We start from the raw sequence: 16785 nt of genomic DNA on the forward strand, positions 1-16785 counted from the left end.
TAAGAATAAAACTTGCTACAATTTGATGAAGTATGAAAAATAAAAACACACAAGAAAAACGTATCATAGTGCCAAAGTTACATTAGTTATGTTAAACTCTTCAAGTTGGAAAACTTAAAACAGAAGACTAAGGTTTTACTTATAATTCTCGTCTGTATTTTCGATTCAATTTTTCTTCTCTGAGATTTGTAAACTTTTCTAAATTCAATTCATATGAAAGGATAGCATTGCTTTTTAAGACATGGGAGAAATAAATGGTGTAATTCCCTTAAATTGTGGATAGAAATGTAATGGTTATGAGTTGGATGCTATAGAAAATATAATATAGAGCATTTCATTATAAAATTATCTTGAATTAGTTTGCCTGTACATTTCCCTGTGTTGGAAAGGATATAATTTTCAATAATAAAATTTTGAAAAGGCCTACATTTATCAATAAAAATAACATACAACATGAATGCAAATGAAAATGTAGAAATTAATTATTGTCTATTAGCATTATTATGAAGTAACTATCAAATAATTATGGATTTAAAACAGGTGAACAAAAGGAAGTCCAGTTAGAAGTTTTTGAAATTTGAGAGGCAATCTATGTCTTCCCAATCATAATACTCCTCACAAAATAGAAAAGAAAAAGAAAGACAAAAGATCATTAGAATTTTATTAACTGTGTGAATACATGTTATGAAAGAATGCATATATTTTTGATTTTTAATTCAATCTTTTAGATTTAATTTTATTAGTCATAATCTATATTGCATGCTGGCTTTCTAAAGATTATCTGTTAAATAGTTCTAATTTTGATTTATTTTGTTTTCTGTCTTATTGCTTTAGGCAGAGTTATATTTAGTGTTTAGAACAGTTTCATTGATTATAGTATACCGGAATTGAACTGAAGAAAACCACTAATTCCTGAAAGAAATAAATGTAAATGCAGGAAGACCTAGAAACTAGAAAAACAAAGTACATTGGATTGTTTTACAGTTTAGAAGTAAGGTTTTAAGTGTTCATTTATTTTGGTACATGTAAAATGAATGCAACAAGTTTTATTGTGAACGTACCAATTAATGTTATGTAAAAATAATAACATTTAAAAAATGTGTAAAAGTATATGGAATCACTAAATAACATGCATTAACCATAGCAAAATTGTTCCATAAATTTTATAATGCATAGTTCCGGGGGAAAATCAATTCCTTAGTTTTATAAAATAAAGTACATCATAAATCACATAAATTACCATTGGGTATTTAGCGTATTTGGATACATTTTCAAAATTCTTTATTTTAGAAGAAGGAACTGAAGGACGTAGCTGCTACTTTTTGGCAAAATATAACAGAAATAATATTTCTATACTCAATAAAGTTTTCAGAAACAAGTTACAATATTAATTTAATTATCCATCCTTAAGTTCTTATATTACGACTATGTGTTACCAAGGAAAATTTACCTATTAGGTAAAATTCAAAGTAAAATTTCCCATTTAATTTTAAATATTTGAAGTACCATGATAACTCATGTCACACGTGTGCAGAAGAATGGCAACTTTTAAAAGAATCGTCATGAATCTTAAAGTAAAATGTAAATACAATTTTGTTGTGTTGCTTAATATGAGTTCTATTCCGCTTAAAAAAAAAATAGTCCTAATAAAAAAAAAAATCTCTACCTTTACTCTTGAATGTCATTATATTTAAGCCAAAGAAGCAATAGATATACACACTCATCAAGTTTAAAGAACCTAGCCTACATTTAAAATCATTATAGTTGTGGAGCCTACAAGAGCTAGGTAGCTTACCTTTTCACATAATCAACCTCTTTATAATGTGTTACTGGATATTGAAACCTTCCATGAAATATTGGCATTAATATAACTTTTCTTCAGGAAAACTCAAGTATATTGCAAATATTAGATAAATACTATGTCATATATAGTTTTAAATGATTGTTTATATAAATTTTATGATAAACTTTATAATTTTTACCATTCTTGATATCATTAAATAAAGAGGCATCTTCTCAATATTGGATTTTATGGATGTGACACTGAAGTAGCTGTTATAGGAAAGCTAAGGATTTTTTTTTCCTGTTTTTACTACATTTTAAAAATTTCTCTAAAACCTAGAACATAAAATTCAATATTCTATCTTATTCCAAATATTTGAATAAATTAATATTTAAAAATCTTTATGTAATGATTAATACATATTTAGAAATCCAGAGAAAATTAAAGTCCTATTTAATTCTGGAATTTACCAAGACCTCCTTTTTAGTCCTTCATTTTTTTCCTTTCAAATATTTTCCTTATGTTGTGTTTTCTATAAGAAAACTGGACTTCATAATTTTTGTTGATATTAAATGTTTTGCGTCTCCAATTAAAAAGACCTATCTTACTACCTTTGCTTTCATTGCATGCCTTTGCAATGACTTCCTCCTTTTCTAACCTTTCCTAAATTTTTCTTCTAGAAAAAGTTCTAGAGGCTGACTGACTGGGGCAGGTTGTAGAGAAACTTCTGGACAGATTGTTAACATCTGACACAATGAGTGAGAAAAAATCCAGCACAGTCACTGGGCAGGTTTAAGAAGAAGTGGCAGCTCTGGGAGATGAAAGATTTGTGTGTTCTTGTTGCTAGTTACCTGCAACACTCTGGTTAAATTCAAATCCATTCATTTGGTAATTGCTTAGCTTCCTCTAAACCAATGTAATGCAAACCAAAAGGACCATTGTGGATGTTTTGGACTGATGTCTGCAGATCATGTGTAATTTTAGTCTGTCTTGTCTGACATTTTCCACAATGCTTTAGTTGACAGCATTGTATTATGTAAATATTTCTGGTTAGGCTTATTGAGGTGGTTGCCTAAATCTCACTTTAAATAAAGCGTTTAATGCTTTCACCTAGAATCCATAGAGAAGCTACACAAGTTGGGGAAGTTTAGTGTTGCTCTTTGTACTTAAACTTTTAATATCAGAGCACATATTGAAACCATAAACACAATGAAAATACAAAAAATATTCCGACGATATTAGAGGACTATAACTCCCCCACCTCTTTTTATTCTTAAAGAGCCAAGGGCGTGGGGAGTGGCAGGAAGAAATATTCTTAAGATCTAAGTCCTGGACGCCATCCTGCTAGTGCTTAAAGCCCCTAGAAACGTGCAACCTGAACAACACCCCCTTTCGAAGTCTAAAACAATATTAGATTCCCAAAGTATCGGCAAAGAAATTCTTACCGTCAAAGACTTGCAGCAGGTTTCAGCTCAGACCCAGACTGAAAAGCTGAGCAGCTGGTGAACAAAAGTTTTAGTTTTTTTTTTTTTTTTTAAACGAAGTCTGCAAAACTAATTTCCCTCAAAATAGAGCTCAATTTCCGTTAAAGAAAGCAGCGCTTACAAATCTCAGAATTCCTGATCAACCCCCACTCCACCCCACCTCTAAGCAATAGAAAACAATTCGATCTTTCACACGGATGTTTTTGAGAAGCCACTATTCTACAGCATGACTTACAAGAAAAGAAGATAGTGAGGCTTAAGCAGGGGGACTGGAAGAGGAGGGGGAAGGTTCTGCTTTGGGGACACCTCTCAAAGATTAATCAATACTTTTTCCTAATTCAAACCAGATGTCTAGCCCAGTTTGCTGTACCCATTAATCCCACTAACAACTTCAAAGACCTGCTCATCATCCTCTGGACACCTGAGACAATGAAAATAACGGGGCGACACTGCTGGTGGTGCATTTGGGGCCCCGGGCGGAATAGGTGACTACAGATATTCTCCTGATGCGACAGGTCCCAGATGGGACTTGACTGTTTCTCCTGCTCATTACAGAGCCACTCACTTGTGTGTAAACGACTCTGCCCCCAGCGGACCCTGTCACCCGCCAAACAAGTGGCAGTCTCAAAGCCCTGCCATCGTTCTTGCATGCTTACTGGAGGCAAATTTTCTAATTTATTTTCACGGATGCAAAGTTATAGCCAAGTGCCCAAGCTTAGTGAATTTTGGGAGCTATCGAAATGTAAGATTTCTCAGTAAATGGGACGGTGGTGATAAGGGATGCGATTAGCGGATTTATTTTTGAGGGGAAGAGAGTGGATTTCTGTAGGAAACTGCGGAGACCTAGGCTAGCTCCTGAGGGGAAAGGCTAGATATGTGCGTGCAATCTACACATCTCATGTGACCGGGACAAAATCGCCTGGAAATATTTTTGACCCAGGAAAATTTCTTCTTGGTGGACAAGTGGCTAGGAAATTGAGCGGGACCAGGAAAGAGGGGGAAGGGAGACTCCACCTGGCATCGCACAAGAGGATGCCAGGGAACAGGCATCTGCAACCCTTTCAGACTCACGCCTTCCTCCCACCCACCCTACCGGGTCCCTCTTGGTTCCGCACTGAGAACTGCCTTTTCCAGGCCATGGTACTCATCCCCACAACCTCAGATCTGGCGTCCCAGCCCATTAACAATCCACCCACAGAAACCAGCTGTGAAAACCTAGGCGCGCTGCGGCGCCCAGGGCACTGGAAGATGCGAAGTTTGAAAAACTTCGAGGATGCGCCTAACTAGCTCTGATCTTTTCGTTTAACCCTATTACTTCTTTTGGGTTCCTGAAAGGCTAGGCATATCCCTAGCTTTTCTGCAGGTGACAGTTCACAAATGACACTGACAAATCACGATTCCCGGAGAGGAAAGTGAGTAGGTAGGAATCAGGGTGCTGGGTTGGGGGTGGTGTGCGCCGCGCCCAGGCCTCCAGAGTCTGGAGGGCAGAGCTGCTGCCCTCCCGGGCGGGACTTAGGCACTGGCGTGCCGCTTGTAGCCCTGGCAGCCGGCAGTGCTGGGCGGGCGTGGACGCTCTGCGTCTGTCCAGCAGGCGATAGGAAGTGGAACTGGGGAGCGCGTGGCGCAAACTGAGCGGGAGTTTTGGAGGGAGTTTGCATGTGGTCAACTCTGGGCTCCTAAGCCGGCCCCCAGCTCACGTTACACTCTATTTATAACCTCTCAGAGCCATTTCCCCCTGAAAGCAGTTCTCTGGGACCACCTTCTTTTGGCTTCAACCTCTCCCACTCTTGACATCTGAGTAGTTCAGGGAAGCTCTTCCAGGTCCGACTGTTCATATGCAAAGGAGACTGGTCGCTGGGGCTCAGAACCGGGATTATCCGAGCTCTGCAGAAGTGCACGGCTATTGCTTTGGGAGGGTAAAAAAAAATCATACGGTTTCCAGTGAAAAGTGACAGAGGGTGGTGACCTTTGGAACCGTCCTGAAGTCTTCTGCCTGGAACCTGAAACTTGCATGCTATGGAACACCCGCTCTTTGGCTGCCTGCGCAGCCCTCACGCCACGGCGCAAGGCTTGCACCCGTTCTCCCAATCTTCTCTCGCCCTCCATGGAAGATCTGACCATATGTCTTACCCCGAGCTCTCTACTTCTTCCTCATCTTGCATAATCGCGGGATACCCCAACGAAGAAGGCATGTTTGCCAGCCAGCATCACAGGGGGCACCACCACCACCACCACCACCACCATCACCATCATCAGCAGCAGCAGCACCAGGCTCTGCAAACCAACTGGCACCTCCCGCAGATGTCTTCCCCACCGAGTGCGGCTCGACACAGCCTCTGCCTCCAGCCCGACTCCGGAGGGCCCCCAGAGTTGGGGAGCAGCCCTCCGGTCCTGTGTTCCAACTCTTCCAGCTTGGGCTCCAGCACCCCGACTGGGGCCGCGTGCGCGCCGGGGGACTACGGCCGCCAGGCACTGTCACCTGCGGAGGCGGAGAAGCGAAGCGGTGGCAAGAGGAAAAGCGACAGCTCAGGTAAGGGCGCACCAGGCACCCTCGAGAGTGCGCGCCGGCCTGGAAAGGGGGCGGAGAGATGCCAGGGGAGATTCTCGCACTACAGGGTGGCAGCGGGGAATATGGGAATGTGTTGCCCTTTGTGGCTTCCCGCGGCCAAATTCGGCGGTGAAGCTTTGGTCCTGATATTTGGGGGACACGTGTTTATCCGAGAGCAATGCATATACAGCCAGCAGCTCTAAGCTCTCCAAGGTCCTAAACTAGTTTACCAGAAGGTTGATAAAAAAGGACAAGTGGCTGTGAAATCGATTGCGAAGCGTGACCTTCCATCCCAGCGCTGGGGAGGGAGGGGCGTGCGCCCAGAGATGCAGCGTCGGTTGGGCAGGCGTGCGTGCGGGTGCCGCTTCTTGACTTTTCTCTTGCAAGTTCCCGACTGTGAGTGGCTCGATTTTTCCCATCGTTAACTGGATTTCCAAATCATTGCACAATATTTGGAACTTGCAGTGGAACTTGGCAGAGCGCATGAGAAAAAAAAAAGTTTTAGTTTTTTTTTTTTTTTTTCTAACATTCTTATTTCAGCGTTCTTTAAATAGCACCCTATTTCAAATGGTAAAATTTTCCCTTTATTGGGGAAAAAGACATTATCTAGGAATTCAGATTTTAAGGAATGTGTCAGAGAATTGTAAATAAATAGATGCTCACATTGGAAGAAAGACGAACCTTAATAGTACATGTTCATGTGGTGTAAGCTAATTACAGAATCAACGTTTCAAAAGTGGAAAACAAATCCCTCTACCAAGTGGGTATTAGTAGAGACAAATACAGCGAAGCAACAGTAGCTCGGGTAGTGTTAGTTAGCTACGTGCCTGAAGGTGGTATGTAAGGGTGCGCGCAGGAGGCGCTGATTTTAGTGGGGGATAATTTGAGCAGCCACGGAAAAGGGAAACCTTTCTGACCTCTGGTACTTGAAGACACACTTGCCGAGTAACTTTTCTGTAGCAATCCAGAGAAACTCAAAGTTTTCCAGACCACTTTTCAAAGCTCTTACCTACCTGTATTATCATAAAATTGTTAAAAGATACTTTAAAATTAAGAGACTTGTGAGTTTTCTTTCGTGGCTATAGTGCAACCTGGATTGCATATTTTTGGAAGATATCATTTGTTTAATATAACATTTGCATATTTTTCTTCCTCTGCGGAATTGGGTTAATAATAGTCCTAGAAGGTAATCCCATATGTTGGTTTGAAGTATTGGACAAATGTTTATCGTGTATAAAGCTTTAGGTAAGATGCCACCTAAATGAAAATGATTGACCGCATATTTAATATTCCTTCACCCTTCACAGCAATATCAATTGTTATTCAGCAATCCTATGGGATGGATTCTTCTGTCATGGTCTCAAAAGCTAACTTTTATTTTCCAAGGTCAGGGGGTGAACTTTTAATGTTCTGTCACAAATTAGTTTTTATAAGAAAATTACCAGTAGTGTCACTGATATTTAATGTACTTTCCTAACTATAAGTGAAAGTCTCTTTAGATAGTGAGTTGAATGGTTAATCATAGCAAGAAGGTTTCAATTTGTATTAGAAAAACAGTCAATTTTAGAATGCAGTGACAATTTCATAAACCGAACATTTGATATCAGTGTCACTTTGGAAGCAGATCCCAGTTCAGGTTGATGAGAGTACTCTTGCAATTCCCGTAAGCTCTTACTGTTCATTTTATTTTTTGCAATGAGTAACCTACATGACAGATTGTCCTTTATGCTTCCTGAACTGAGCCATTGCTCTTAAGTTTCTTAGGGCAAACTGAATTTTCATACAAGCACATGTTATTTTGTTTGGGGGAAACCAAGAAAGTGGAATTCAGTAACTGATTCCCTTAATTTATTTTAATAATTTTTTTAAAGTGGAATAATTTAACAAAACGTGTTTATCTCTCCTCCTAACTTAGTGGGAAATAACCATTTAACAAAATTAAGTTCATTTCTACATGTTGAAGCTGATAATGAGGGTACTGGAAAAACAAGCCAATATAAGTGTTTGTGTCAGCTGCATAAATTATTAACAGATTAAAACTTGAGTGGAAAGTACAATTAGTCATCACCAAGGATAAAAATACTGGGGACTTAGGACGAGCTTTTCTTTCCTTTGATATTTTGAAGAAATATTGACTAAAAGGAAGTATCCCAATAATTTCTGTTTAAATCTATGTACACTTATTGAAAATAAAATTTTATTTTCCAATTTCAGCTTGAGGTATATTTGTCAGATATTCAGATAGATTTAAATTAAAGATATCTTTCTCGTGTAACAATTGCATTAGGTTTTCCATAAGTTATCTTCAAAGATATTTTATTTCATAGACATCTTGATCCAGCACAAACTAAAGCAACATTGAAAATGATTATGATCCTGGTATGCTATTAATACGTATATCTCTCATTGTTTATAGCACATTTTAGTATTTCACTATTTGTAAAAAACAAAATTGAAGTGCTTTCAGAACTCCTGAAATTTAAAATTGTGTTAGATAAAAATCTCATCCTATATAGTGAGACCATCTGTATTTTGGTAGGTAGTTTATAATTACTTTTCATTTATGGTTGAGAGAAGATTTAGTACATAAATCCAGGGTAAAGTCAGAACCAAAATTCTGTATCCCTGCATCTAATACCTAGATTGTATGTGTTTGCGCTAATTACCATGTTAAATTCTAATAGAATTTTAAGCACCAGAAAATATTGAAAAACAGCTTAAATATTTATAAACCTTACTATTTAATTTATAGTAATGATTTAAAACTATAATATGTAAGCTTCTATAGTATATATTTTATGCATTTTCCCTCCACAAATGCACATGGACACACACATATATAAACTCTAGCAGCTTCATGTTTTGGAAGCAAATATTTATGGACTTTAGGCTTCCTTTACATAAGTTTATTGACAATTGAAAATAACCAAATTTAATAGAAAAGCACGCCGTTATATTTTATATGTGTTAAACATTTTTGTAACTTTGAACCTGCTGCGCTTTCCAGCATTATTAGCAAAGCCAACATCTGCCACGTCTTCAAAGGGACTCTTAAAAATCAAAACTTTACAACTGTGCTGAAAAAAATCACTACAAAGCAGGTGATTCTGAAAAATGTCTATAAATAGTGTGAATTGCTTGGTTTCAATTACATTTGATTGCTCTTTGAGCAATCTAGTAGTAGGAATAAACTGCCCACTTTTAGTTAAAGTAACTAAAATTAATTCATTGATCTAACTTTAGCTTTTGTGCATGCATTATACAGTGTACATATCTAGATATTTTCTATTCAAATTTATGAATACATATTTTATAAAAAATAAAAATTATATCAAAAAAGAAAAGAGCGATTTGGGGAGGTAGATTTAACTAGGTTTTGAATCATATTAGATTCTTGTAAAATTACAAATATTTTATTTATAGCTACTATATCATAAAGCCTTTGCTGTCAAATTATGTCTGTCTATATGCTTGACTATGCAGAATGAGTAGCAAATATTACATTTAATAAGCTGGAAGTTAAACTCAGAGTAATACCTTCTCAACCTCATTCAGTATTACACTGTAATATTTCCAAGACATTTCAATCATTGTGTTTTCTGAAAGGAATAAAATAGTGTTATTTTTCATTTCTGTGTTACTGGATTGTGGCTTTTCGGCATTTGCTTCAGAATTTAAAAATAATATACTGGATCTTGAAGGTTATAGTGAAGTATTGAACAAATCAAATGGATTTGTTTTTCACTCTTTGTCTTGGACTCATAGACTAATTTTGGGTGTGAACATTTAAAAATGGTAATCTGCCATAAAAAATTCTAAGTATCATTGACCTACATGAGTGTTCTAAAATACAATCTAAAATAATCACACTCAAGTTAAAAGCAACAATTCCTTTAGAATTAAAATGCTTTATTGTTGAATGTTAGCAATGAATGGAAGGAAGAATGCAAATAAAAGTAGGAATAGTTTCCACTTCTGTGTAAATTTCTTCATTTATAGTTCATTTTAAAAGAAAAATCATAAATGCAAGTCATGGTATTGCACAAACTTTCACTGGGCTTCGAAATCCAGAACTTAGTATTTAAAATTTTAATCTTTGTTTACGGTAATTATCAATAGAAACCATTACATTGACATATTATAAGCTGATTTTTACTAATAAACTGAAAAAACAGTACTTCAGCCATTACCCCATTTTCCCTCTGTGTTTGAAAACATAGACCATTCATTATAACCCTAGAATTTAAGTTTGTAATATTTATAATAAGTTCTAAACATCCTAAGAATTTAATTTTAAGCAAAAATGAAATATCAGAAAGTAGCAATCCTTTCTCTTGGATTCTGGGAAATTTGGGAGGCCAATTCTGTATGTAATGAAATAATTGCTTTTTTTTTTGCACTTAAGAAATGTAAATCTGTAGATGAATTAATAGTTGAATTATGTAAAACGTCACCATATATAAGCCCACTACATGTACTTAGGCTGATAATGCTGCCTTGCTTGCGAAATTTTATTCATTTAGTGTTTTTATAATGGCAGCTTGACACATAAAACCAAATGTGAAGGCTTTTTAAATTTTCATTTCAAATGGGAAAAACCAATATAGTACAACAATATATTTTAGTTTTGAACTGTATTCACTTCAGGAATTTATTTCTAAATTTTCAGAGCATATCTCTTTTCCACACTGCTATGAGGACTGCAAATGTCTTTGAGCGATAAATGCTAAGGATGCAGAAATATTAGAAAATAAATTACAGATAGGAATTCCTTAAATAATATTTGTTGAATTAATAGTTGTGGATGATTTATCTCTCCCAAATTTTCTTTATTTTTGTCACTTTTTTTAAATAAATGAAGCATTTTGTGCAGGAAGATATATAAGCATTTCCCCCCTTGATTGTAATAATAAAATGAGAAGACTTAATTCTCAACTGGCCAGTTACATTGTATTTCCTGGCTTATAGTTTTGGTGAATGATTTCAGTGGTTAAAATCAAAAGCAAAAAAATAAAATAAAACACTAACTAAGGCCAAAGTCCACAGATTAAAAATTGACGTAAATGCGATCTATTTCCTATTTAGCGTTTTTAAGAAACAAGACACATTTTATAGTCACAATTTGTTTCTACATATCATGTGCTTTAGATGTTAATATGGTTTACTGACATACATTTTTTGTAAAGATTATAAATATAATGAGGCACTAACATTTTGCCTACTTTCCTTATGATGTTCTTATGACTATTTCTTTTATTAGCATGTTGAACTGAACCCCCAAGTAGAGAAGGGGTAACAATATAAAGTATAGTTAGTTGCAAAACTCTCTACACTACTTCTAAATCATAGTCATCAGTGAGATTCAAAATCCCATTGGAGAAAACCTCGCAGAATATTTTATTTATTTTAATGTAATAAAACTTACAATGGTTAAGGTCATATAGAGCTCAGCCTTTGATTTGCATTAGAGGCAGAATTAATCTAAATCTGATGCCCCTTTCCCTAAGAGTTCTTCCTATTTTACTTACATTATAAAAATATTGATTTTTAAGAATGTTTTACTAGATAATATTTTATGACACAAAATAATCTATAATGTATCTATTGATGCATTTGTGTTCATCTCAGATGTTCTTTTTAAGTTTCAGATAAGTATTTTCATTTAAAACCTTTTGACATTATGTATTACTAAATTAACAGAAAGTTACATGGTAAGTGTATGATTGAATGGGTTATTAATTTTCATGGGTGATGGGTGGTTATTAACTTTCCTCTATATTTGAAATTTTTGATATATAGCAAAGTAGCTCATTATTCCTGAAGCTTTCATTTATAATGTTACACTGTCTACAGAAACATAATATTTCTAAATTTATACAGGTTACTCGGTATTAATTGTGTACTGTATTTTTTAATATTGGTTTTCACAGTGTTATGAAAATAATTTACATGTTTTTTGTTTCTTACATCAGCGTATGCGCAAGAATGATCAGGTAGAATCTGTACTATATCTATACATTTTTGGAAAGGGTTTGTATGAAACAGGGAAAAAGCTTTTAAAAAATAATCCCTTGTTTTATCAATAGAATTAGAAATTAATAAACTGGATCTTTAACTTGTGTGATAATATTGCTATTTTATTTTTAAAATTTCCATTTACTTAAATGTTTAATAATTCTAAACTATTTGTGTACCTTGATGACAATTCTTATGTCCTTAAAATGTGTACTTTTATTGTAAATATAACATCTTTTTACTAGGTGATAACTCACAGTGGTAAAAACTTTAGGGTATTCATTATAGCTTTAAATTCAAAAGCTGTTGCTCTTCAAAATTTTACAGAATCAATTCAATGTGAATGTTTCAAATGTGTTTAAGTATTCTGCTGTTTGTGTTCATAAGCTTTATTTCTAAGATGTTAGAGGTATGTTTCTTAAAGCTTGCATAGGCTTCATTGATTAAAATTATGATTATAAGCTGCTTACTTTCATAGTTTTTTGTTTTTATTGTAATCTAGTAGAGAGGAAAATGGCAAGGAAAGGATAAAAGGGAGGGTGCTGAATTAACTAGGACGTGGAAGCTATACTTAAAACACATGTTAAAAGAAGGCATTTACTTTATATATGCATATAGATATATAGATATATGCACACCCACACCCACACATATATATGCATACATTACTAGAACTCCAAATTTAATTTTCTGATAATAGTAAATCTGAATTAGAGCATCCTTATTAAATGTCATAATATGATTATAAATGTTCCAATTACAAAATTTAATATTAAGCTTGAAGCATATACAGTTGTATGAGGAGTCCAGCAGGCTTAAGCTGGCAATCAATGATAGTCATAAAAGTCAAACCTGCCAAGTCCCTGCAGTTTTTGTTTTCTTTTGTTTTTCCTCTTTCTTTAGCTCATTATTCTTCACATACTTCAAGAGATTCCCATAATGTTACAAGAAAAAAACAAATCTGCAGTTATCTTACGTGACGGTGGGCAAGAAAATGACTAAGGTGAAGTCATCTGTCAGGCTCTGCAAAACCTAGAGGAGGGTCCAGCTTAGGTTGGCAGATGCCAGTAGAATTTTAAAGGCCTGGAATTTTACTCTTTGAAAATACAGCCTTAAATTTTCGCCAGAAATGACACCCAAATGAAAACTTATTTTTGCAAAGTGATAGTTAATTGCAAATGTAGTAGTGAAATATATTCGGAGTCTGTCGAGGTAGCTTGTCCACCGTCTGGACTGCACAGTAAACATTTGGATGATTACTCTTAGCCACCCAAAAAACTAGCAAACTAAACTGAGGTATATTTTTATTAGTTGAAAAAATTAAGTGGGCATGACTCTTATCAAATTAACAATGAATGCAAAGCAAATTTCGCAAACCATTGATTTATGTTGGTAGGTAACACAAGCAGGAAAATATTTAGGAAAATAAATATGTGTCATCTGAAATGTAATGGGAACTAGCTTTGATTTTGTGGGACAACAGCAATTTAGCAAATAACTTTCACATTTAAAGAACCATATAAATAATGCTTTAACACTCACTGCATAGGTTGGAATCAAGTGATGTCTCTTATTTAATATTATTCAAAGATAAAATGAGGTCTTAGTATGTTTACTACCTTTAACAATTAAAATTTTCTCACCTATAGGCTATGTTTACATGGGAATTTCTTTTTCTTATTTGAAGTATAAACAGATCTGAATGCATTAAACTAGACAGAGTGTAGATGTAAAAATGATTGAGACAGATTGAAATGACAGGAAAGTCAGAGTTTAGGCATCCCTATTTGGAGGCTTGCTGCCACCCACGTTTCCAGGATTACCATCTTGTGAATGTCCACACTCAAAATTCAGATAATTATAAGTAATTTTTCCTCCAGAACTATTCTTTGTTCCTGGAAGTAGAGCTTTATAATTTATTCTCTAGAATACCCAGATGTTTAGGAAAATATAAAAAAGTGGCAACACTTTTGCATATTTAGCCATTAGTTGATAAATCATAAAAGATTTATCCTATTTCTTAGTTATCATATTAGACAAGGAAATAGATGTCACACTCAAAGGGATAATTGAAGAGAGTTTGATGATGGCAATTTGATGGTGGGTAGAATGTAGGGAAACCACAGGAAATGATGAATCACCCAGGATCTGTCCACAATTGGAATATGTTAGCTCCCCTAACCTGAGGGGGCAAATGCAGGGAGCTCTTACCAGAATCCAATGAGGGCAACAGGACAGAAGCTTTCTTGAAAAGTTGGGACCTCAGATGGAGGATTGCATCTCATGTCAAATATCATCCAATAACCTGTCTTCATGTCCTCCAGTCTTCTTTTGTTGCTTCCCATTGACCAAACACTATCCAAAGCCAGAACCCCGGGGGCCAGGTGGATGAAACCCTAAGAGTCAACCGAAGAAGAAATGAGGCGAGCATATCTGGGAGAACACAATGGTTAGGGCTAAACCCCCGCTCTGTCTCTTACTATTGTCACCCCTCGGCCACAAATTTTAACTTTTTTGTACCATCGTTTCTGAAAATGAAATTGAATTAATATACACAAAGCAATTAGAACAATGACTGGCTTAGTAAAGTGTTATTATTTTTATCATCTATCAATGAAGGTGTCATTATGTCATGCATATGCACCATCTGAAAATAATCTGTTTTATGCTACCTGTTTGCATTTTATTACAAATACTGCTATAGGAAATGTGGCCTGCCTAAGTAATTACTAAAGATTTAAAATAATCATTGTCCTCAGAATTGTAAATGGCATGAAATTTCCCTGAAATGTAAGATGAATTCTAGCCAAGTTATGTAAGAGGCTCAAGTGCCTTTCCCACCCTTAAGATTCCCATTCCACAGCCTCTTTTGCTTAGGCCTCTCCTAACCTCCTCTTCTCTTGTGTCTCCTGCTACTTCTCCATTGAAAAGCTGTTTTCAGGAAGAGTACATATTGAACAAAATAAAGAATAAAATGAAGACTTTTTTTTTTTTTTTTTTTTTGAGACCAAGTTTTTTTCTGTTGCCCAGGCTGGAGTGCAGTGGTGCTATCTCGACTCACTGCAACCTCCGCTGTCCGGGTTCAAGCTATTCTCCTGCCTCAGTCTCCCGGGTAGCTAGGACTACAGGCGCCCCACCATCACGCCTAGATAATTTTTGTATTTTTAGTAGAGACACGGTTTCACATGTTGGCCAGGCTGGTCTTGAACTACTGACCTCGAGTGATCTGCCTGCCTCGGCCTCTCAAAGCGCTGGGATTACAGGTGTAAACCACCGCTCCTGGCCAGAACTTAACTTTTTAAAAAGAGTGTACAGAGGGGCAGGGCATTTAGTCAAGAGGAAACAGAACTTAAATAAAAGGAATTCAAATATGACAATGAAATTTTGGGTCTCTGTTTTAGCTGTTAACTAGGAGGGTGGGAATGACATTTTCCTGCTATGTTAGAAACTTTATGGCAGAGAGAGTTTTCTTGTTGTAGTTCTGTTATTTTTAGCAGTTCCAGTTGGAGACCATTAAGAATGGCAAATGTGCAAATATTACTGAAAGCTGAAAACATGTATGTCTCACACAAAATGCATAACAATAATTTTATTTTGGTGGTATAATTTCTTTTTACAAAGAAAATATTTTAATTATTTGTTTGTTCACGCTTGCATATTTAATACGTTATTGAGAAATACCACTTAGATTGAGGTAAAAGGGAACCGCAAAACCCCTGGAATTGCAAGTCCTGGGTGGTTGACTGCATTGACTCTATTTAGTTTAGTCACCTCTCCCACATCCACAATGCAGTGTGCAGAATTCAGAAATGTACTTCAGCAAAATTGTAGATGATTATATATGCTAGACTTCTACAGTGCCTTTTGAATGAATAATAGAATCAAACATTACATTAAAATCACAAATGCAAAGTTAACTCTTTAAGCATTTTCAGATCCACAGCAATTTGACCCCTAAAATGAGAGAAGTTTAAAGGAATAGTGTTTCTCTGCTAGATAATAGTACAACGGGGAGGAGAAGAGTACAGGATGTAGGGAGAAGAGTACAGGAAGAACAAAATATTAAATGTCCGATAATACACAGCAGGGACAAGAAGGGTCCAACGGCATCAACCGGTGCATCAACTCTTTGATTTTAGAAGAGGCTTGATTTGTCAAAGTTTTCTTAATGAATAGTAATCTGTAATGTTTAAACAGATGATTAGAATCAAAATAATTAAGACACTAGAAGAGACTCAGAGCACTACCCAGTTCAATGAATGTATTTCCTAGATGAGGGAATGTGCCCAGAGAAGTTAAGTAATGTCTGTTCATTCAGCCAAGTAGTGGCAGCTGAGCTCCCATATCCTGACTTCAGCCTAGTGCCCTTAAAAGGAATATCTCATAAAATATTTTGAAGCCTTAAGTTTTTAGTCTTCCCAATAAAAATAAATTTCAGCATCATTTAAAATGTTGGCTACCGCTTTTAAGTGAACAAAATGGAATTTGACGAAGTGCTTTGCTTGGGTGCAAATTACCTCTCCCAGAGTCTGATTTAATGATTACCTCAGACATTTTTCAGCTTTGTTTTATGAATGCGAACAGTGACTAACTTTCCTAGCTTCAATTTTTAAATTTTTTAATGATATAGCTCTTGTGGTCAATTACCAAAGTACCTGAATATATTTGACAGAGTTTAATATCTGGCAATGTGTAGATGGGCTTTGCTACAAATAGTAGATATTTATGTGAACCGAATCATATTTTAGGTAGTTATTTGTGAATTGAAGAATCTGTTTTTTGTTTAAAAATTTAACATTTAATCCAAGTAATTTTGTTAAGTTGAGCATTACCTACATTGTATTTGCCTTTTTTGTGTGTGTTCAGATAAAGTAATAAAAAACATTATTACAAGTAGAGTCCAGGCAACCTTCCCTTATCTCAAGTCCTTAACTTTATCCCCAGTTTTAGAAAGC

At 35.7% G+C, this 16785-nt stretch overlaps 1 protein-coding gene and 1 long non-coding RNA gene across 7 annotated transcripts in view; one reads left to right on the forward strand and one right to left on the reverse strand.

The window, feature by feature from the left end:
• Positions 1-5844, reverse strand: part of LOC102139605 (uncharacterized) — a 50528-nt gene extending 44684 nt beyond the window's left edge. For all 6 annotated transcript variants that reach the window (XR_012433219.1, XR_012433218.1, XR_010585750.2 and 3 more), the window contains exon 1: positions 3229-5844. This is a non-coding gene — a long non-coding RNA (uncharacterized lncRNA). The remainder of the gene's footprint in view (positions 1-3228) is intronic.
• The window catches only part of MEOX2 (mesenchyme homeobox 2), a 72503-nt gene continuing 60722 nt past the window's right edge, over positions 5005-16785 (forward strand). Inside the window, exon 1 of the mRNA XM_005550066.5 lies at positions 5005-5797. Coding sequence (XP_005550123.1) covers positions 5284-5797 — 514 coding nt within the window. The 5' untranslated portion in view covers positions 5005-5283. The remainder of the gene's footprint in view (positions 5798-16785) is intronic.

This window comes from Macaca fascicularis, chromosome 3 (genome assembly GCF_037993035.2).
Source record: "Macaca fascicularis isolate 582-1 chromosome 3, T2T-MFA8v1.1".
NCBI lineage: Eukaryota > Metazoa > Chordata > Mammalia > Primates > Cercopithecidae > Macaca > Macaca fascicularis.